General features: G+C 44.8%; 1 protein-coding gene across 1 annotated transcript in view; it reads right to left on the bottom strand.

The window, feature by feature from the left end:
• SYNPO2L (synaptopodin 2 like) overlaps positions 1-24,057 on the bottom strand; it is a 36,517-nt gene that overhangs the window by 6,274 nt on the left and 6,186 nt on the right. Inside the window, exons 3-4 of the mRNA XM_057423848.1 lie at positions 13,892-14,043; positions 10,496-11,157 (exon numbers count right to left, since the gene is read on the bottom strand). Coding sequence (XP_057279831.1) covers positions 10,496-11,157; positions 13,892-14,043 — 814 coding nt within the window. The remainder of the gene's footprint in view (positions 1-10,495; positions 11,158-13,891; positions 14,044-24,057) is intronic.

Below are 24,057 nucleotides of genomic sequence, written 5' to 3'. Positions count from 1 at the left end.
TTTGGAGGCCAAGGATTGCAGTTTTGGCAGCGCCATTCAGACCTCCAGTGCTGGAGTCTGAGAGGTGCTAAAAGATAAGATGCTGATAGTGAGGACTGGGGTGGATGGGGAGAAAGGGAATAAAGAGTGCTTGGAGTCTACAAATCTCCATAGTTGTGACCTGCTCAACGTCTCCTCACACGTTGCCTCGGTTTCATGTTACTGCCTCTTTCTGTACATAAGCAATAGATCCCGTGAGAGAATCTCAGAGCTGTGACCAAGGGACACTGCCCTCTGATTCCCCTTCCCAGCAGTCCCAACTTAGCAAACGCTGTAGCCCAGATCATCTCCAGTGTGTCTAGAAAAACAAAGGTCTGACCATGCCTCCTGAAATCCACTAACCATTGCTGCGTGCCAAGAAGACAACTTCCACAGGCAATGTTGCTATGAGAGATCTGGCATGCCTCATAGAAAGGCTCTTACAGGTAGAGCAATGGAAGTTTTTCAGTCTCTTCTTGTGATGAATATTTATAAATCTAAATTTCTCTCTGGGAAAACCCTGAAGAATCTGATCTATATGATGAAATGAACATACAGCTTTGCAGTACAGAAAAAAAGATCCTCTATTAAGAACATTCAGGAGAGGTTATAAAACTCCCAAATTCTGCTGGCTTGGTGGATAATTTCTATAGAAAACATTTTGTAAAGTTTTAAAGCACTTCTTGTCTCCACTAAATTCTGTGGGAATAATCTACAAAAAGGAAAATTTTCTATTAAGCAAATCCTACAAAGATTTATCCATGAACTTAATTAAATTTCACTGAAGAGAAATTAATTACATTACTAATTACAGAAAAAATAAGCGTAAAAAGTAGAAATCTTTTCAAAATCAGGCCCTATTAAAAGAAGGCATTTTAATGTATGCTCAGGCCAACTTCTGAACAAGCAGGGTTACACGGTGTCAGATACTGCTCATGTTCACTAGGAAACAAACAATGGTAAATTTTATTACCAAAGACCAAATTCTAGAAAGGCCTTTACCATAGAAAATAAGAACACTGCTAATTTCAAAGAGAAATAGCATGTTCCTGTGTGATGAAATACTACTTGCCTGCTATTTTTTTTTTCACAAGTGATCAACTAGAACAATTTTGTTCTTCCAGGTATTTATGGTAACAAGGTCATTTTTCCATGGCTAACGTTGCAAATATCTCAGTAAGTCATTAAAGGCTATAGACACCTCATGCTTTTCATACCTGGAGTCCTTTCAAAATAAGATTTGGATGGGTTATATTGGCCTTCTAAGTATTTCTCTGTTGAAAGCTTTAACCTTTCAAGTATTGACCAATATTCGAATTGCAAACTGTAAAGCAGAGGAGTATACATTAGAAGTAGTAAAACCCTTGGGATAGAAAACTTGTTTCTCATTCTTGGATATTTGCACACTTCAATCACATTTTCTGTACACTCAGAGAGATCTCCCTTAGTGGAGTGGGAGTTTGCCTTTCTTCCTGAGCTGGATGAAAATGTCTCCTCAATGCAGAAGGTAGCTCACGTGGCCAGCTTTCCTGTGCTGACACTCACCCTTAGGCCCGGGATATTCCGTACATATTCTGCAACAAGACTGCCAAAGGAGAGCTTTCTTTTGCCAGGACAGCCCTTGTTGAATGCACTAGTGAATCTCGCTTTTGCAGTTTTAGCCCGATTTCCTAAAAAATAGGTAGCTGGATAGAAGAGATAGACCGTGTCATAGGAAGCAGGAAGCCTGAGTGCAGTCTTAATTGGGCACCAAAAACTCAAGAAGACACACAATGGAACAAATATGAGTTCTCATTTTGAATGTGAGAGACATCAGAAGATTTGAATTTTTCTGACATCAGAGAGTGAGATATCAAATACAAGACATAAATTAAAAGGACACCAAGATCTGTTAATTCTGCTGCTCACAAAATTGCTTGATGTCTGACAGTAGGATACCACTGATTCATCTCTTGCCCTTCAGTATTTCCAGCAATCCCTCTCTAGTAATACAGACAAGCATATGCTCACCATCTGGGTCTGTGGACTTGATTAATCCTGTAGCATTTGTCATATATTCTTGTTATCCTGTTGATTTTAGTCCTTTTCTGCAGCCAGTCAAGCTACTACTATATTTAAAAATCCAGCCTTTCACAAGACAACTGTACAGCTTCCATGTCTTATGTCATCTGCTGATTGATTAATACACAGCAATCTCCGCTGAACCCTCAGGGCATCCATTACAAGTAGTATTACCATTGCTATTTTCTGTTACTGCTTGCTAGGTACAACATAATCAAGAGGAGTAAAAAACATTTTAAAAGCTTCATTAGCAGGAATCTGCAGTTGAAAAAGCAGACAGGGAGACAGCTGTGGTGCACCTCAGAACACTTTTGAGCTCCTCAATACAGGTAACCCACCTCCCTCCCCCGTATTCCCCACACACCTGGGTTTCTGTGGGAAGAAAGACCAGAGAAAAGATGCAAGGTGTCCCAGCCAGGTCCCAGCTCTGAACAGTAGCAGTTTCGAGGCTATTGGGTGCCCCACAGCATATGCTGCCTGTTCTGTCTAGATGCAGCCAGAGATCCACTGACAGAAGAGAGGAGGGTTGGGATTTTTAATCATCTGTCTCCTCACCAGTCATATAACGTTGAGGTGGAGAGGACATTTGATTGACATATGTTGGTGTTTAAAGGTCCATGGGTGAAAATATAGAGGTAGTCTTGTTAGATTCAGAAGCCCAGTGAAACACTACTACCAACTTAGCCAGTTAGCTAATCTGACATCATGAGCCATTAATAGTTATGTTTTCTGTTCTATTCTTAGCCAATTGTGCAGTCACCTTACAGTAGTCCTATCACATCCCTATTTCTCTCATTGGAAAAGTCATGTGGAACCATATCAGATATCTTACAGAAGCCAACATATACTGTGTCTACCTTATTTCTTTAGCCATGAAGTCTTATCTTATTGAACAGGTCAAAGACTATCTCTTTTTCTAGCTTTTATCAGTCCATCTTGTTTTTCTGATATTTTTGTTTTCCACAAAGTGTCCTTTCTACTTTGTTCAAAGTGTCCTACTTTGTTCACCTAATCGAAGCTAAACATTTTTATTTTTTTTCTTATCCACACAGCCTGTGTCTACAAGAAGGGTGCTATTCTTGTTCTCTTTCCCTGAGACACTTCCCATCATTCCAGGGTATTTATCAAGGACTGAGGACCACTCTGATACAATTTTCACTAATTTGTTATGTTTCTGCTCTACAGAGAATATGATTCAGCCTTGTCCTGTCAGTATAGTCAGTGCAACAAGATACACAGAATCTACTTGCCCCTGTTCCTGCTCCTATCTCTTTTATGCAAAGGGCTAGATTCTTAGTAACGTAAGTGGTAGACACACTGATGACGGTGAAGCTTTACAGATTTCACAACAAACTGATCTCCCTTCCTATGATGGATTTAAGTGAAACTGAAGAACGATTATTTGTCAGGTTGACAGTTTTCTCCTTCCTAGCTATAATTTTCTCTCACTTTTGCTTGAGCAATGACTCTGTTGTTTAATTACCCTTTGTCAAAGTCCTTTTCTGCCTCACCCTTTTATGCTTCTCCCTTCCCCATCAGTATCACTTTGTCTCATTTCAGTATTGTCTCTGAGCAGGCTTGTCCCAACCTTGTCAGCATGTCCCATATCACTTTGAAAACTGATAGAAAAAACATCGGACAGGGAGAGGGATTTCCATTGCTTGTTTGCATTATGATTTCTTTCAACTCAGCTCTCAAAATCCTGGAACCTAGAAACTACCTTAGAGTAAGACAGTTTACGGTGTTATATATACAGTTGTTTCAGTGTGATTATTTCTCTAGTCACCTTGACATCTGAATTACTGGTAAAATTTCAGCTTACATTGTTTTGGCAAACACTGTTAGTTCACCATCAGCCTTACACATCCTAAGTCGCTCCAGAAATGCATGTGCAAGGACAGGCTATTTTAACTTAATGTGTCTGAAAAATCACTAGCTGGGGCTGTGCAAGGACCATGGAAGCATGAGCTTGGAAGAGAACTGCTGACACTGTTTCATCAGCAGCAGGATGATAAATGATCTCTGACCATGTCTGAGGAACTGTGACCCAGAGCCAGAGTCCCTGCCCTGACAATAGTACAGAGAAGTAATGTCTGAGTAACTGACAGTTTAGAAAAGATGCTCAAAATGGTATCTTATATAGTGGAAATACTAGGACAAATGAGAGTATATACCTTTTAATTTCAGAGATCACATACAGCTTTCCTCCAAATATCTTCAAATACTAAAATTCTTTCCCCTCCCAGGGAATACTATATGCAGCTAGATTTATCTTGACCTAACATATATTCAGTTAAAACCATGTGTCTGTCAGGATCTGGGGCAGCAGGATAGGAGTGAGGTGCAAAGGTGATGCAGAGCAAAGCTCTATCAGCCTTAGTTCCAATGCCGCAACCCACAGCATCTAAATCAAAATGCTGAACAAGAGTGATGGCCAAGGAAATTATGCAGAAGTATCCAGTAAGAATACCTCAAGACTATGGCCAATTACTTGTGACAGTTTCTGAGATGGCTCAAGAACAAAGGAAAAATTCATCCACACTAGCCAAGACAGACAACACTATTTTATAATCTCTGACTTCTGCCCAAAGAGATAATACATCATCCTGAAAACACCACCTCTGTGCTTTCAATAGAAGAACTTTATAAACCAAAGGCATAAGCTCAAAAGCCATACTCAAGCATAAAACTGGAGGAAAAGGGCTCTAGTTGCACAGTGCTTAGCTCACTGTGGTCTCCTTTAATAAACACCTTCCAAGCTGCAGAGAATTCAGAACTGAATACTAGTTATTAAGTGGGATATTCTTAAACAAAGGCATACAACTGGACTGCATACATCTGTGTTAAGTAAATTGATTTTGTAAATGGAGACAATTTCCAGTTTAATGCATGCTGAAGTGAGATCAGACTCTCCGACTATGATTCAACCATGAAGCTATTGTTCGTGATTTCCTAGTGGCTGGCTGCTCACCCTTAGTAAGGGCCAAGGGTTATTCAGCATTGCTTCATACTGCTAGGAAGAGACTTCCTGTAAGATAAATAGTTCAGGAATTAATCTTCTGGTCAGAGCAGAATGCTTGTCTATTCTACTTTAAAGCAGGTAGGATGGAAACAGCTGATACAACCCTAAACTTTTGGTCTTCTAGAATCCAGTGAATGGCAAAACCAGTAAGGTAGCCTAACAACCACGTAATTGATCATTAGAGTCACAACTGTCAAACCGGAAAGCCAAGTTGAAAATGGGGGTAGCAGGTTCAGGTTGCCATTCAGGTACTTCATCTTGTTAACAGCTCCTGTGGCCTACGCTAGTCGTAATAGGCTGATAGATGGCTTGCTGCACTCACCCTCCCTGCAGAGAAATGTGACTGCAGTCACCCTTAGAAGAGGTAATCTCTATGTGACCCTCCAATGAATAGGCCACTTATTTATAAGCATCCTATCTCGTCAAGTGATGCTGCTGCACATCCGCTTTAAACAAGAAGGATTTCCTTTTCTGATATGGAATGTGGTAACTTTGATGACTCTTCACAGGCAACCAGGTCCATATAAAGCAGAGGAGGAAATTTCCCCACCCATTTTTCCCTCCCTTCCCCTACCATACATGGAGAGGCTCTTGAGTGCTAGGAACTAAAAATACTCCAGTGGATAAGTTTAAATTGAGATATTTTGAAGCACTTCTTGCAGTGACACAAATTCCAACAGTATGATTAGCAAGTTAGGAGTAGACTTCTACCCTGGTATGTCTGCCTTGTGCTAGCAATTGGTATTTCCAGTTGTGAGAAAGGCTGAGCCCATTGATTCTGGGAGATGATTTAGGATGGGGGTGAAAATATAGCGCACCTTAGAGAGCACAGATGGCTGATGAGAAGCAACCCTGGCTACAGATGGACCCTAAGCCTCTGAAGGTGGGGGGAGCAGAGGAAGACACTGCAGGAGCTACAGAGAACCAGAGAACCTCACTAGCAATTACTTGTGACAGTGTATAGTCTGATTCTCCTTGCCACAAGCTCCTGCTTTTTGCTAACCTTTTGTTTGCATTTTCTATCCATCTTGTTATCTCTTCCTTTCCTTCTGCACTGTCTAAGCAGCACAGAAATCATCTCAGGAAGGGATGTGGGTTGGCCCTTACAGTGATGATGAATTGAGGCCCCAAAGATCCCCAGTTTTTGCATAGACTAATCACCTATTTAAAGACAGCAAGTTACTGGTTTAGTGGGAAGGAAACAAATTTGTACTTTCATTTCTTCAGATTAGGCAAAATATTGGCTATTCACAAGTTTGTATGCTCTGCTGTAGTTCATTTAAAGTACAGTGAAGAGTCCCTCTTTGATGGCTGTTCTCTTGCCCCACTAAGCAAAACACCAGGGTACACAGTAGTCACTGGGCAGCAATAAGGACTGAAGTCCCATTACTTGTAGGGCAAGTTCCCCACATTTGGGTGGTGTGTGGCTTCCCACACTGCCCCACTAGTCTGCAGCAGCAATGCTCTGAGTGGTTTTCGAGCAGGCATGTTCACATCATGTGTCCTGTGGTGGGCTGGGAAGATGTATGCGCTTATCCCACAGGGTGGAAAAAATGAGCCAGTGTGCAAATAGGGCAGGGAATTTGGACAGAGAGAGGCCCAAGCCTCACTGCAAGGGCTGTTGCCTCTCTAAGGAGAGTATACACTCTGCCGTATTTCCTAATCACATAAAAAACGAAGGGGCTGAATCAACTTGCCTATGATCTGGAAGGCTGAGAGCTCTGGAAAGCATGCAGTGAGGACAAAGGCCTGCAAAAGCTCTAGACATAGGAAATAAAAAGCAGAGCTACAGATCTTAAGTTTAAGAAAACCCAAGAGCTGACAAACAATGGCAGTCTTACTGAGATCCTTGCAGGGCAATAGAGCTGTAAAGAATAAGAATGTCAGCTGCTACTCTCAGTGGTCTGCAAAACAACTGTTACGTGTCTCTGTTCTTGTACAGGGATTTCAATTATTCCTCTAGAAATCTGATGTTTCTAGATCCTCATCTAGAATCCTGTATGTGCAGTTCTGTTTGTCTGAGGTGAAGGGACAAGTGGGAAAGGGACTAAAGTCTCTGTAGCTTAAATGATAGTGAAAAGGTAGGAAGAATGAATACAAAGGACAAGAGAAACACCCCCAAAACTGGAGAAGAGATCAGAGCTGGCATGAGAAAGGAATACGTTCCAGAAACAAAAGGTTAGGAACCATCTGGGTAACAGTCCCACCAAACCAAAAAGGAGCTTTTCACATTCTTACGATGCCATGGTGGAAGTCATAATGCAAAAGGCTGTGGCCAGGCAAGGAGGGTGTGCTGAGCAGGTGCACTGGGAATATATATAGATAGGTAGTGCTCCAAAAAGCAGGCATCTGATTAGGTAGTCAGAATGGTCCTTAAATGTCTGCTGCATATATACTGAGTGGCAGGCTCCCATGACTGATCATCCAAGTCATCTACCATAGTTAACTCAGATTTTAAAAACTTGAGCGTGACCTTGCTCTCCTGTTTAGCAAAACCCATGAGTCTCTGTATCCCAAAGTAGGCTACTGTGCTGTGAGTATTGCTAAGGAAAGGCAGAGAAAGAGAGCTTTAGATTCTGCTGGCTCTGTGAGAGCCTGGAGCAGCTATAGGAGCTGAACCAATTCAAGCCCAAACATCCTTGCCAAGGCTACATCCTTCCAGACAGAGATGCTGTACCATGTGCCTCCCATGCTGACAGTGTCTTTGCCTGCAGCCTCCCCATGAGCCAGTGCGGCTCAGCAGTCCCACATCCTCTTGTGGTTATTCCAGGTGTAGGTGATCCTTAACTCTGGTCACCACACAATGAACACCCTTCATGCTACTTCCTTCCTCCACAGAGTTACTGGCTGTTGATCATGACTTTTGTTTTAATGGCTGCTGTGCTCCAGCATGATCAGCACGTAGAGTTTTGCCTTCATATTTACTGCTAAGATTCTTAACCCAAGAAAAGGCCAAGCTGGCCATGTGAGTTGCCATCCACAACAGAATAACCCCTACATAAGGACACTCATGGCCAAACAAACCAGAAGGGGGGTAAGCAGTGGAGGAGTAATAGGAGAATAAAATATTACCTCAGTCTGTAGTGCTTCTGGGAACCCTACATCCAGCTGGCATTAGGGTTGCATCACCTTCTGCCATGGGATATTATTTTGCCATCAGAAATGCTCTGCATTAAATACATGGCTTTCCTGGGAGCCTTCTGTACTGACGCTGCCTACGGAAATAAGTCTTGATGTGAAGCAATTACTTATCCACTGCTAGGACTATCGGGTGGCAGGGAGCAGCTGAACATGCCTTTCTCAACATTCACCTCGTGCTTGTACATTATTCTAAGGGGGAAAAAATAGCTTCACCCTTGGAGAGGCTTAAATTGCTACTTTCTTTGCTGTTCTAAGGAAAGTGAACACTAAAGACTAGGAAGAAATAGTACAAGGCACCAAGATAGTGTACTGCCTAGTGGGGCCAGACATAAGGGACCCAATCAAGTCTGTCAGCATAAGGGCAGAGCAGTAAGACAGTGCCCTGCCTGACAGGCACTGTCTAGGAAGCTGTCTGGATTACCTCTGTAGGATCCCTTAGGCAGAATAGATAAAGGAATGTTTAGCCCAAGGAGAAAAGAAAAGAAAGGTTTAACAATTGCCTTGCAATATTATCTGGCCTGGACAAAAATACCTAACATCTGAAGCAGAGAATCAGAAGTTAGAATTTGTGTGCTGTATTTCTGATTCAGTCTAGTAACTTTTCTGTGTCACCATTCCCCACTCTGTCCCCTAACTAAGTCACTGTTTTAAAACCTGCTTTATTTCTAGGCACAGAGAAGTGTAAATTAGTCAATCATACTGCACACTGAAGTACTCATATGAAAACAAGTTTTGATTACCCTGGTTTTAATATTATTGGATAGATCACAACTATGAAATCAGGTAGCATCTTGTTCTGCCTTCATGTTTGGGTTTGAAATACTCCATGTATAGCAGAAACCAGAAAAGATATAAGGTCACTTCAGGTGCATCACCCATGTAGTACACTACATTTTTTGGTACTTTATTCCACCTGGAAAGGTCTTGACTAGAATCATAGAATCATAGGACTATATAGGTTGGAAAAGACCTTTAAGATCATCAAGTCCAACTGTTACCCCAGGACTCTCAAGTTCACCACTAAACCATGTCATTAGTTTGCTGATGACACCAAGCTGTGTGGTTCGGTTGATACGCTGGAGGGAAGGAATGCCATCCAGAGGGACCTTGACAGGCGGGTGAGGTGGGCTGATGCCAACCTTATGAAGTTTAACCATGCCAAGTGCAAGGTCCTACACCTGGGTCAGAGCAATCTCAGGCACAGCTACAGGTTGGGCAGAGAAGAGATTCAGAGCAGCCCTGAGGAGAAGGACCTGGGGGTGTTGGTTGATGAGAAACTGAACATGAACCAGCAGTGTGAGCTCGCAGCCCAGAAAGCCAACCGTATCCTGGGCTGCATCAAAAGGAACGTGACCAGCAGGTCGAAGGAGGTGATCCTGCCCCTCTACTCTGCTCTCGTGAGACCTCACTTGGAGTATTGTGTGCAGTTCTGGTGTCCTCAACATAAAAAGGACATGGAACTGTTGGAACAAGTCCAGAGGAGGGCCACAAGGATGATCACGGAGCTGGAGCACCTCCTGTATGAAGACAGGCTGAGAAAGTTGGGGCTGTTCAGCCTGGAGAAGAGAAGGCTGCATGGAGACCTCATAGCAGCCTCTCAGTATCTGAAGGGGGCCTATAGGGATGCTGGGGAGGGACTATTCATTAGGGATTGTAGTGACAGGATAAGGGGTAACAGGTTAAAACTTAAACAGGGGAAGTTTAGGCTGGATATAAGAAAGAAATTGTTTCCTGTTAGGGTGGTGAGGCACTGGAATGGGTTGCCCAGGGAAGCTGTGAATGCTCCATCCCTGTCAGTGCTCAAGGCCAGGTTGGACGAAGCCTTGGGTGGCATGGTTTAGTGTGAGGTGTCCCTGCCCATGGCAGGGGGGATGGAACTAGATGATCTTAAGGTCCTTGCCAACCCTAACTATTCTATGATTCTATTATTCTATTATGGGCTTTGTCTACATGTTTTTTGAATACTTCCAGGGATGGTGCTAGAGCACAGCTGGTAGTGTGGCTGCAGCTTTTACAAGTGATGCCCAGATCTCAGACCCCTTCTCTCACTTGTTCCTTGGGACACCTTGGTTGAGGTAAAAACCAGGGTCAAAGCTGTAATAGGAGGCCCCAGACCCTGGAGGTTTGACTTGGGTCTGCTTCTTCCCAAGCTAGAGAAGCTAACCCACTTGATATTTGCAGCAATGAGGTTTCTGGAAGAAGATCCAGTGTAAGAAGAGGGCATGGGTGAGTGGCAGGGTGCAGAGAACTTACTGGCCTGCTTGGCTTTCTCCATGTATGTGGTGGTTAGGTCTTCATCAACTGGATGTTCCACTGGCCCCACCATGGGGATGAGATGGCGTTCCGCTTGGATAGCCTTGGTGGCATGGGGCAGGAGCATTGCCTCTGGAGAAGGCTCCCGTCCTTCTGTTGATGGTGGCTGCAACTGTCCCTCACTTTCTGAAAATGGAGTGTCTGTGCGGCTGCCAGGCGAGCAGGTAATCTCCCTCTTGGCCACCCCGCTGGAGCTGGCCACCTCAGCTCCCCGCAGAGGAGCAGGCTCCGGCATGCTCTCATAGCCACTCTGTTCGGACAGGGACACCTCATCCTGAGGTGCATCCAGCTTGCTGGCGGTGCTGTCGGGTGGGGAGCGTGGGCTCTTCTTGCGAGCCCGGCGGTGCTTCTCCTGGGCTACGTTGTCCGCATCGCTGTCTGTCTCCCCATAGTAAGCCTCACTGTCTGGCGGGGAGGTGAAGCTCTCTGGGTGCCTCTGTGACCTCCGTGGTTGCGAGGGCTGCACGGTGGCTGGGGCTCCTGCTGGTTCAGGGCTGAGTATGTGTGCTGGGGAGCTGAGTGGGGATGGTGGGGAGAGAACTCGCTGCCCTGGAGAAGGGGAGCGCAGGAGCCGTGGGCCGGTTTGGTCCCCACCAACTATCCTGTGGGGAGAAGGAAAAGCAGTGAGCGATGTCTGGTTAGTGAGGCTAAGCTGGATAGAAATCCTCACATGTAAGAGAGAAGTAAGGATTGATCCAGTGTTTCAGATGTCTTTCGGGTGGTACCAACGCCTCAAGTGCAGACACCAAGGGCAGACACATCTCTGACATCAGCTACATGCTCTCGTCCTGATTTTCTGCTTCATGACTCTTTGAAAACCAGGTGTTAAACACTTGAAAATCAGAATGAGAGCATAAAGATCTAGTGAGCCAGCTTAACTAGCTCCCCAGGCATTTCTCTTGGGGAGGTGAATTCCTGCATAGCAAACAGTCCCCAGGACCGTGGGACATAGCCCTACAGCCTGCCACTTACCATGGTGGATGGTGCCTCAGCCATCACACTACACTTCAGCTGCTCCTGCAGCTGGGACTGGACCATGGAGCTGTGTCAGCTCTGAGGATCCCAGCACCCCTGGCTTTAGTTCAGAATGGATTCCAAAGAAGTCGGTGCTGTTTGCCCTGACCTCTATGTGGAAGTAAATAGCAAATACTTAGGAGAAAAGGCCCATGTGCTTTTTGGGGGGGGTAGGACTCTGCTATCCTGTGGTAGGCAGGTGGGGCATGAGGAAAAGGCCAAGGTAAATTCTGTGAGACTGTTTTGCAAGCTAGCTACCAGTGTCTGGGTTTTGACAACTGTACTGCAGTCATGCCAGCCAGCCCAGTCCATGGTGGCATTTGCCTCTGGTTTACACATATCAGCTTCTAGCCTGTAAGTCAGCTGGAAAGATGGCTAGAGTAGTGGCAGTCATTGCTGACTGACAGAGGGAGGGAGAGCTGCCTATGCTGATGGGAAAAGAGCTAGTTCTGTCCTCCCTTTCCTCAAGAGTGAGTCTGGGTTCCAATGGCAGTTTGACTCCAGACCACACAAATGGAGCAGGGAACTTCTTCCCTCACCAGAGTCACCAGGGCCTGTTAGAGCTACAAAGAAGCCCACAGTATTTGTCTTCTGAGCATGCATACCAGGAAGCCAGGCTGAGAGCATTGCCTCTGTAAAGCTCTGGGATTTATGACTTGGATCCCAATACTAAACTGAAAAATTAATACTCATGTCAAATCCAAACCTTTGTGAAAACTAAGGGTGGGATAATTTCTGACAGTTTATTTATTTAATAAAATTTGCTATTATGAACTCTCACTGAGGAGCAAACTCAAAGCTCCCCAAGCAAAACAGAGCAGTCCTTCCTCTTCTTTAAATACTCCACTGGATGACTGCTTGTAAGCCAGTTTCTCTTGTTTTGCACTGTCAAGAGACAATCTCTCTCCTTCCTCTTTCTCTCTTGTTCTTCAAACATATCCAGCACTGACAGAAATACACATACAACCTTGCATACTCCAGAGTATCCAACTACCTCTGCTTTCTGAATGGGACTGTTTGGTGTTTTGTTTGGGAACACATATATGGAGTGGGAATAGAGCAGTATTTGATGGGTTCTCCACTACCCCACAATGAAGCCAACTGATTACGTTATTTTCAAACCATCTGATATTGGCTCCCAGAGGGCTGAGAGGAGCCTGCCTATGTCACTTTGCTAATTCAAAGTGTGCTGATTTTGGCCCATTAGAATTTGCCTAGGCACCTGTTGGATGCAGACAGGCTTCAATGGGATGAGATAAGACCTTGGCAAGGGACCAGGACCTGGACACCTTGTACAAGGCTCCCTCATTGCATTTAATCACAGCCAGGGTACAGAGTGAGCACATCAGAGGGCACTCGCGTTTTCCCTAAAGCCAAGGGGAAGCTCCTACATGCTCAGGCTTTCCTTCTTTGAGCACTGCCCACCTCTGGCCTCGCTTTACAGATGCTAGCAACCAATATGGCTCACAGTGATGTATTTCTTCAGGGCTGTAGAAAATCACATTTCCCAGCCCCTTTCACCAGGGCCTTATTTCCTGAGGGTGATTTCTGCTTCAGCAGTAGTGTGGACTAGTTGGGACCTCACACAGCTTTGCCGTCTTCGTCTTTATATGATTCATTTACAACTTGAGCCTCATCCAGCATGCACTGAAGCACTGGATTATTTTAGCACAGGAAGAACCAGGGACACTACTGGGACCATCTTTGTGCCTAAATCTGAGGCTATTCTTCAGTATTTTGCTGGACTAGAGACTGCCAGAGATATTTTTTCTTTGTTTGGAACACATTCTGTAAACGGGACTCAGCTACACACTTATCTTTGTGGAAGTCAGTTCACACTCTATTGGACTACAGTGGCTTGCTGTAGTAAATACTTGGGCAATCTTGTCTTGGCTCAATTATCCAATGTGTAGTCAAATCCACTTCTACAGAACAGTTATTTACCCAGAATGAACTGGAGTCTCTGTTAATTGCTGAGATGATCTGCCCTGTGGCATCTGCTTGCCTGGAGCCTAAATTGCTCATTCTTTGCAGCATAGCCCTCACACTGCAAACATTTGCTTCCAGCCTGGCAGTCAGCAAGGTCTGGGGTCATTTCAGCCCTAGGGCCAGGCACTCTGGTGAGCACCACTGAGACCATGTAAAACTTCTGGACAGCCACGTGTTAGCCATGGGGAAGTCCTCCTAGTACACCCTGCAGTACAAAGAAACCAAAGGCTTCCTGCCTGCCTTCTTTCTGCTAGGTGTGGATAGCTGCTGTACTGGGTGAATCTGCCCTGCTACCTGCACTGTCACAGAACTGGTGCCTGGGGAGCAGGTTACCTTTTCACGCGGATGTTGAGCATGCCATTGGAGGAATCGATGATCTGCATGGCAGTAGCATGGGAGAGGCCAGCACATGACTTCCCATTGATAGATACTAGCACATCATTTTCCCACAGGCCTCCACGGCATGCTTTGCTTCTCTTTCGGATCTGGAAAAGCAGAAGAGAGAAGATAGGGATGAAGGGAAGTACTGTAGCTATTTAGTTCAGTTATTTGTCTCCTGTTGGCCCTTCTATTGCTCTGTCCCTGTCAGAATAAAATAAGTCCTAAGACTACCGTGCTGCCAGGGTGAAGGACCAGTCCTCACAGGTAAACCCTGTCAGTGCCTTTTAGTCTCTGTATTCCTGTTATTTCCAAGAGTCAGTCTGCTCAGGATAGGCCTGACCTATCACCAACCAAATTAATAACCTTCAGTGCAGATGAAAGACTGCAGTGAATGACAAGAACATCTATGTGATCTTCTCCTCTCGTTCCCTACCTCCTAAGTTGCTTAGGGAGCCTGTGCTTCAGAGACGGAACACGAACTCCTTCCAGACCATCCCTGTATATGGCTGTGTATCCTTCTGTATACCCTTACTGTGCATCCTTGGTATGATCCTTGATACTCATGCAGAGCCCCTGCAGGTAACCATCCTCAGGGAAGCTGACATTGGGAAGAGATGGTGACAACAAAGCACTTCCTGCTGTGAAGCATTCCTGCTCTAAAGGATTTGGCCAGTGTATTTCTGGACATCTGCATCAGGCTATATGGTGTCCTGTTACACAGTGTAAACTTGGAGTAAATCTTTAGCCTTAACAGGAGCTGTGCAAAATATGCATTGCTATATCTGACACTGGAGTCTGCATCTCTAGTTCCAGGCTAATTTCTAGATCTGGCCTCTCATGGCCATCTTTCACCAAGTGTTTCCTCTCCCTTTTGTTCCATCATCCATCAGTTAAACTTCTTACTGAAAGCTCCAACCAAGCCTAGCCTTTCTGCTAGGACAAGCAAGCAAGCAAACCATATGCCCCCTCAGTCCAAAACTACAGACCTCTCTCATATAGGCAAGCAATGGGATAGCCTTGTAGGACAGCTTGGCACCCACAATGCCAAACTGTCCTTTTATGTCTTATATGTTCATTCTGCACATAAAAGAACAGCCAGGAAAAAACACTGGGTCAGGGCAAATCAAGCTGAAGGTAGCAATATGCTGGATTTGTAGATGCTTCTAGAATATTTCTTCAGATCTTACAGTTCAGAGAGAGACAAATCAGTGTAGAGCTGTTTAACAGATGGTGCAGTGAACAGTGTCAGACTCCTGCAGAGAGCTAATGTACAGCAGGGTACCTTAGCCCGTATCTTGTAGCCCTCTACTCCAGCAACCAGACCCAGCTATAAAATCACATAAGCTACCTTGCCTGCACTCCCATGGCAGTCCCAGGATGGAGAAGTGGATGTGAGAGTATTGCTGCCCTGTCATTGTTCTTGCAGGGGCAGGAGGAGAGCAGGGATAGAGCCAGAGCCCTGTGGAGGTCCCATGGCATGGCCGGCTGGTCTCAGGGCCCGGGTCCAGGCCTGCTGCATGCATGGTGTATGGACATGCCCAGGGCTCAGCCCTGCTGGCTTGTGTTGAGCAGGCAAGAGCAGCACTCCTCCCATGTAGCCTGTCGGAGGACTGAGAGGTGTTGGAGAAGGAGATGGAAAGAGGAGGGCTGTGCTCCAAGCTGTTTGTGTTCACTGGCACTTTATCACTCTGTAGCCTCTCCAGCTTGACCTGAAATTTTGCCAGCATGCTTAAAATAGGGGCTGGCTCATCCCAGCTGCCAGATCCATCAACCTCTGTCATTTTAGTCTTTTATCTCCCTCCTTGTTAATATAGGCCTGGAATGAGAATGTGTGGGTCTGTAATGAACTGCTGAAGAACCATTTTTTTTTTCTGTTACAGTATAAATGCTGCTTCCTGATACTCCCTCAAGGTGCAGCTGTTAACTGAGAAGAGATAGCAGACACATTTTCCAGTGCTGCCTACCAACAGAGCAGCTAATGCAGAGTCAGGAAAATGAAAGAGAGATCAGAAGCAGAGTCTCCTTCTGGTATCCCCCAAAAAGCCAACTGCTGCTCCATGGCCAAGTGCTTGGTGCTTAGCCCTGGATGGGAACACACCTGCTGGCTATCTCTCCCAGTTATGGAGTGAGGGGACTGAGGATTAAAGGCTGTCAGCAGGTGCTCAGAGCATTCTTCACACCCCATTGTCCTCCATGCTTACTGAAACCGACTGGATGTAGGTTTGTGACCACCAAGAGTAAAGCTGGTAAGCTTCCTGCAGTCCTGGGGTCCTATAATACTGCACAGCTTTGCTGGCAAATGTCTGGAATTCCCAGGCAGGGAGGGGTAAGGCTGTGCTCACAATACTGCCTGCAGCTGCTTCAGGCACCTTTAGATCACACTAGGCTGGTGGGATGCAAGGTGAGCAGTGCATTTCTTTTGTGGTTAGTAAAGATGCTGGCTCTGGCTTGGTCTGTGCTCAGATTTTACCGTGGTGGCAGAAGGTCCATGCACTAAAGCAACTGCTGTTACTTCAGTGCTGTTGCAGAAGCCTGCAAGCTAGCTCTATAACCCAGGAGGGGACTTCTCCCTGTCTCCATTCCTTTTTGGGAAAACAGGACCAGGTCTCTATCAGCACAGGAAGAGACCTAAGGAGTCTGAAAATAGCTTGTAAATGTTCCTGGGTGGCAGTCTCTCACAGTTTTATAAACCCATCCCTGGAAGTTTATGAACCTGCTTCCCAGAGCAGAGGGGACATACTATCCACAGCTTCATTTTAATTATGAACCCCTACCCCACTGCGTTTGCCAGGGAGGAAAGCAAAGGGGTTAAAGGCAGAGGAGGACTGTGAAGGAAGAGAGGGAAGAAGGCAGTCATACAGGAAAGACAGGATTTAATCCAGAACCACGGCAGCAGAGTGCAGTGTGCTGGAGGCTAGAGAGCCTATGGACAGAGACCCGCACAAGCCTGCCGGTTTTTACATGACTGCCGGCACGGAGCTGTGGAGACCTTTAACAACAACCCATAGCCTGCACTTCTCGCTCACAGGGAGGGCAGCACTGAGCCTTTGAGGCCCCAGGCCAGGGCAGCTGCCCACCCTGAAGGTCAGCCTGCCCTCAGGCTCTGCCACTTGCTCCCCATGTCCAAAAGATGCCCTCTCCTGGGCATCCAGTGAGGCACATGAAGCATCACTAAAAGGGAGCTTCTGCTTAGGCAGCACGCAGGTTGGAAGGTGTCCCCCAGCAGCTAGGAAAGGATGGGAAAAGCAGCATTTCAAAGACAAATCCTCTCTGCTTCCTGTAGCAGATGCCTAGAGAGTGCTCTTGTGCAAGTGAAAGGCAGCACTGAGGGACTCCAGCAAGTGGTCAAAACTAGACCCAGACCTGGCCCTGGGGGATTGTATTGTCCAGCCTTCTAGCACATACTGCAAAGATCGATCTCTCCTTTTCACAGGGGCAACCCCACACATTCTCTGAGCCTCTTGTAATTAACTGCTTATTATGCTTTCCACTCTGAGCCCCAGTGGACACACTTCCCCTTGGCACACCTCGCTCACACAGAAGGAATGTCCTGTTTAGATTTCAGCTCTGTTTAGAGAATCCCAATTTCAATGCATTACTGATTTATGTGACTGGAAATATAAAGTAATGAAATGCATTTATGCAGAAGATTGTCCATCTTGCTGCCTTCTCAGCAGGACTTCTGTTGTGGCAAAATTGCTCGTGTAGGAGAGGTTTGTGTGTCTGTGGCACCAGAGTACATGCACATCCATGTGCCTAGTTTTTTCATTTCTTTGCCCTCTTCCTCTCACTGGTCATATTGAATCAGACAGGAGGTAAAGGACAGAAGCAACTGATGGGGGAAAAAGAAAAGGGTGAAGGCAACAAGTTAGAAGAAAAGGTGTTGAAGGGAAAGCCAGTGCTAGGAGAGGCCAGAAAGGCCAGGGCTAGGATTAGGCTTTAACAGTGCAGCACAAGTTTCCTTGTACAGCCCTGTGGAGACAAAAAGACATGCTGACCACTGGACACGTCTCAGGAGAATTCAGCCTAGCTTTCAGGAACAGAATGCAAGAGAGGAGAGGGTCAGCTGCAACTTGGCAGCATCTGTCCTTCAGTAGGGACTATATTTAAACAGTGGTATGTGGGGGGTGAACACATGCTGGGATGCTAAGAATAGAGTAATCCTGATAGTAACTCAGCGGCTTCACATCTTGCCTGAGTACAGCCCAGGGAACCTGTCTTGAAATTTTGCAGCCACCCTCTCTGCTGGCCAGCACCGCTTCTTCATAAGAAAGGAAACACGCTGTGGGTAATCAGAAGTGGTTTGCAGTGCCTTTCAGGAATAAGCTGTAATAAGTTCATGCCATCTTTTACCCCTTCCCTCCCCAAGGTGCCTCCCCAAGGCACCTCCCACTTCCTCTCATCAAGAGAGCTCAATCTATAAGGCAGGAAGAAAAATTACATTGTAAGTCTTCCCCTGAATCTCCTAAAATACTCCTAAATTCTTTCCAGAAGCAACCTAGCAAACACAGGCCCAGTCAAAGTTGTATACTGAATGCAATTCATATTCCCATCCAGTAAGCCTTCCATTCTCTGATTGGACTCAGCTGCCCCCTTCCCTCAGCAGCTACAATGCCATGTGGTACAACACTCCATGGCAACCCGGCAGTGTTTGAACTTTCATTCCCATCCTTATGTGAAATGTAGTCCTGTCACAGAGTTCCCACTGAGAGGTAAGAACTGCCCTGTTGTAGTATGAAGCATTACCAAAAGGTAAGGAACTCAGGTAGGAGCCAGCAAGCATTTGGGTGTGCTCCTCCCAGAACTTCCTGCTCAGCCAAACCACAAATACAGTGGTTGCTAAATGTAAGATCAGAAACAAATACCCTCCATCTCTTCTTCTTTCTGACCATCTACATTGACATAATTTTGATTAGTGACAGTTTATTTTTCCTCCAAGATCAGGGCCTAATTTTTACTGGTGCAAGGAAGTAAAAGCACTAGAGTAGGATCCAGGAGACCTGGATGATTCTTTGTATGACCTTGGAGAAAGCACTCAGATTGTGAGCCGTAAGTGGCAGAAGCCTGGAAATCATGATGTTTTTCCAACAACATTTTGTTCTGGCTCTTAAATTTCCTTTGTCTCAGCTGCCCTCCAGAACACAGAGATCCAGCAAGATACTTTTTTAATCCCTTGTCTGTTAAGTATGTGAATGCCATCACATCTTTGTGGCAATGCCATATTTTTATTGGCAGCTATTTTACAGGAGAATTTTACTATAATTATATATAATATATATAATTATAATATATAATAATTAATATATAATGTATATTGCACTATATAGTATAGTAATAGAATTTCACTAACCATTACAATTACTCTTCTCCACTTAGTTCCAGTAACTTCTTGACCAAACACCATATTCCTGTTTAAGAGGTGACTCATAAAGTAAATTCAGTGTTTCTGCAGACACACTTCACTGGTCATCCACACTAAAGCTTAATTAGGGAGTCTTTATATAAATAAGGAAAAGAAAACATGCTTTCTGGGATAAACACAGCAAGAGAAGATGGTGAAAGAAGGCATCTTGAGTGGCAGGACAGACTTGGGTGACTTCTGAGACAAGGGACTTAGAGATGAAACTTGGTAGTGGCAGAGGATACTGGTGCTGGCCAGTTGGTTAAGTACACGTAAGACTACTGTGATATGTTACCACCCAGAGTGTACTGGTGAGGGGGCTATTGCTGTGCAGTGTGGGAGAGAAAGAACAACTTCTTCAGTGCACTAAATGTACCAGGGAATACAAGCTGATAAAAAACAAATGCAAGCAACGAAGCGTTTAGTTTTCTCCCTCTGTTGAAACAAAATGTCTTAAAAAGAGCATTTTGTCCTCATAATACAAGGAAGAGAAGAGGAAAAAAACCGACCTGCTTTGCCTAAGCAAAAAGTTTAGCACAGGGATCATTGTTGGGAATGTTTATCTACCGAGAGTTGGCTGCAGGTAGGTAAAAAAAAGCTTTATCCCCATGAGCCTTTGTTATTTGATGGAAGACTAGTGGAAAAGTGACTGAAGTGTAATACCAAAGACAAAAACAATGCCACATGTACTAGAACAGATACTAAAAGTACTTGATAAGCATTTTACACTCAACAGGGTAAGCATCAGGATATCAAGGGGTTTTTGTATGAAGCAAGGATTCAGAAGGAACAGATAAGATTGTCAGAAAGCAAGGTCCCAGTGCCCACATCTAGCTGCTAGGACAAAAGGAATTGAGTGTTCAGGAGAAACATGCTTATAAATGTCCCACATAGGTCCTCTTCTAGAGCCTCGGTCTCACTCCTTCACATAAAAGATTTTAGGATCAAAATCTAAAGGAATTAGAGCTCATAAGCTCATTCAGCCACCAAAATGTCTCTTTAAAGGGACCAGCACTGAACTAGGACAGGAGAGAAAGAGCTTTGAACTCATGGCAGAGTCATCCAGGCATATGGCTTCAGAACTGAAGCCATGAGAATAATTGAAGTTATTCTCAACCTTAGCATGCTGGTGCTGTGCTTTAAAGGGCAGTGAAGCTACGCAAGCTCTGAATAAAAACCTTACTCAGAAGACAATAAGGATTTTATTCAGAGGCTACCAACTGTTGAATATCAGCAATCGTAAGGATAATATGCCTCTATGATACTTAGGCTGAGAGATGGCAAACTAGAAGACACCTACTATTATTTCAATGCAATGAAGATACAATCCTAGACAAAAAAAAGTAACTTATGTTTGCAAAATTAGTTGTACGCAGCATTCACCATATTTGGAAGTGTACTGTACCAAAACACAGCACTCTCCCTTAGAGAAACTCTCAGCAGTAGTCTGAAGAGAATAAAGCACCATTGTTCTGCAGCAGCAAGGACAGAATCAGCCACAGGTATGGATTAGACAAGCCCACCATTCACCTGAAAGATTCCAGGGGAATTTTGGTATAGAGACCCCTGTGCCTTGCAGCATCTTGTACATAAAGGGAAAAATAGGCTCTGCATAGATGTATTCATTGGTTCTAGCAAGTAGCAGGTTGAATAATGCCAGAAAATGAACCTGAGCTCTGGACTGCAATTGCCTGTAGCATCAAACTGTTGAAATGGTCCTTGGCACATCTTTGGCTCAGGCCAGCTACTACTCTCCAGAACAACTCCCAGACACAGTTTAGGAGCTAGAACAGACCATTCCCAGAGCCTGTGGGCAGCTTGCATATGGTCATCTTGTTTGGGAGAACAGAAGATATTAACTGCTGGGCTTCGTTCCGCTCTCTGGCAGCTGGCATCAGCGCCAGAGAGTGGTCCCAGGCACATTAAATACAACAGGTATAGATGCAGTTTGTATGGTTTCACCTTTGCTGCTGTCATAAATCAAGAGATGCTCCCAGGATTCCTGCTTGCTAATGGGCAAATAGGATGTAAAGACAAAACTGCCTAGACCCTTTACCTCTGCAAGGAGAAAAGGGAAAGATTTTTTAGCAGTGCCCTTTAAACAGAGGTGTTAGACAACTTGTGGAAGCAAAAAGCAGCACAGCTGTGGTCACACAGCAGAGGAGAAACCATTCAGGACATGTGTGAAAGACCAGGAGTCGACATTGCACTTTGCCATAGGCATGATTGCTTCATGTCCTTTCAAGGGAAGGCAGAAGCGAATTAAAAAGAAAAAACGCAGAGCGATGTGGCTTGGGCAGTGACAAAAACACCAAGTATAAATCAAGATTTTAATAGAGGGAGTGACACAACCACCAATCCAGTTCATCCACACAGTCTGCTCACTGTACTTGTTTTGTGAGGGAGTTCCTGCGTAAAGCCACTTCCCTTGCAAGTAGCTCCAACTCCTGGAGAGGCACAAGGAATTGTGAACCAGATCATTAGCTGCTACAATCAGCAATGTTGATTTGCAACCATGACAGTATGGTTTTCTGTTTAGGCCACCTGCTTATCAGGGAAGCACAGCTCCACTTCCAAGCTCTGTATCTTGCTCACTGCTATCCCAGTGCTGTGCAGAGCTTGCAGATCCTCAGCCAGACAGCAGTCCTGGAGCACCCCAAGTTCTGCCTACATGTGGAGACTAGTGGCCCCAGCTGCTCCTTGGAAAGTTCCACCAGTGTTCCAGCCTATGCCCCCTTGCTGGCAGCCAGGGGTGGCACCTGCTTAAGTGCCGACAAGCCATAAATAATGTCCAGAAGCACTCCCAGAACTGCTTGAGGTGTTCCTTCCACAGTGCAGGCAGACATCTTGGGCTCTCCAAAACCAGCATTAGTGAATGCTACAGACTAGGCTGACAGCTTTCTTTATGTGTGACAGTAAGCATTTATGAAAATAGGTAAAGAACAGCCTGCCTACTGAAAATGACAGAGGAAGAGAAGGTGCTTGCAAATCTGGAAGCCATCAGACATATTTGGGTTAGAGCTAGCACTTCCAATAGGAGTAATGTCACATGAGCAAAGGCAAACGGGACAGAGCAGCCAGGCCATGGGTCACGGGGACCAGAGACATGGAATGCAGGCAGTGGGATATCTGGCAGAGGAGACCATACAACAAACAGTTAATTGTCAGGAGGAAGTGGTACTATGTGAGAAAGAGGCAAAAAGGAGGTTGTGATGAACCACTATTAAACAACAGAACGATTCTTGTGGTTTAAAATGCATATGCTCAAAGTACATTCTGAGTTAGCTGCAACTTGAAAAAAGTCAGCAATTCAAGCCATCACTGTGAACAGCTTAGGACAGAATAATTGAATCGAAGCCCACCAATGTTTTTGAAAATGATTGAGAATAATGCTGACAACATTCTCACCTCATTTAAATACCAGCTTGTCTCAAAAACAAAAATGAAAAAAAGAAAAAGAAAGCATACAGCAGACCCAAATAATTCTCAGGAGGAAAAAAAAAAAAGGTTACCAAGATCAGCAATTAGTGTCACAACTTCCCCTAAGAATTCACTCCATTGCTGTAGAGTATTTGTATAGAATGGGTAACTGAAAGGAGCCTCTTAGATTACCAGGGCCAATCCCGCGTTGTTTCAGATGCCACATCTTACTCCAGTTTTTAAACTGATTGCAAAATCTTTTCCTAGATTAGAAAGTTGTTGCTGAACCTCTCTGGTTAGTAGTTTTGTGCACATTTGGTCAGAGGCAATGCTGTCCTATATTTGAACAGTGCTGCTGGTATTTGCCTAACATCTATTTGTAGACAGCAATCATATTTTTCAACCTTTTACTAAGTGAAAGAAGCCTTCTCTCCTCCCCTCCTTTTCTACAGCTGCTCTGCCTTACATTCACTTTTCTTTAAAGTGGCTGGCTGTAAAGGTGTGATATTTCCAGTGAATTCCCACTTGTGCATTAGACAGGAACATCAGTGCCTTCCTATTTGAGTTAGATATGGCTATGACAGGCTCACTAGTTTGTTTGCCTTTTTTTCAGAAACGCATCATTTTGCAGGCTCATTATTCTCTTGAGATGCACTAACATTCCCAGGTCTTTCTCCTCTACTAGGAGTACTAGCTGGGAAGCCTCTGGTTCCTACTTACTTCATCATTAATGTTCGTGCACCACACTATGCTGGAGGTGCAAGTGCCTTTATTGCTTCGTATAGATTCCCTCTCATTGGCTAACTCTTGGTTTGTAGTAGGATCTCTAAAGGCATGCTTGCATGCACTTACACCATCTTAAAGCTGGTCATTGTTGTAAAAATTTCCCTAATACGCTCCCATGTTGTTTCTGCTTTGGTTGATTTGGTCTTAATGCTTATGTCCTATCATAGAATCATAGAACAGTTAGGGTTGGAAAGGACCTTAAGATCATCTAGTTCCAGCCCCACTGCCATGGACAGGGACACCTCACACTAAACCATGTCACCCAAGGCTCTGTCCAACCTGGCCTTGAACACCGCCAGGGATGGAGCATTCACAACTTCCTTGGGCAACCCATTCCATCTTATGATTTTTCTCAGACTAGCTATTTTTCATTTTGTTTAGTTTCAAGTGCATTTGATATACATATTCTTACTGCAAAGAAAGCCTCCAGGAAACTGACTGTGTTGTTCTCCCTTAGTCTTTTTTAAGAATGGGTGAACTTTTTCATCATTTATAGCTCCTCCTTGCAAGG

The sequence above is a fragment of the Pezoporus wallicus genome, unplaced genomic scaffold, assembly GCF_028554395.1.
Source record: "Pezoporus wallicus isolate ANWC-B61680 ecotype Strahan unplaced genomic scaffold, APGP_CSIRO_Pwel_v1 contig_1181, whole genome shotgun sequence".
In the NCBI taxonomy this organism is placed as follows: domain Eukaryota; kingdom Metazoa; phylum Chordata; class Aves; order Psittaciformes; family Psittacidae; genus Pezoporus; species Pezoporus wallicus.
Note: the sequence above shows the minus strand (reverse complement) of the source record. Positions and strands in the feature narration are given on the sequence as shown.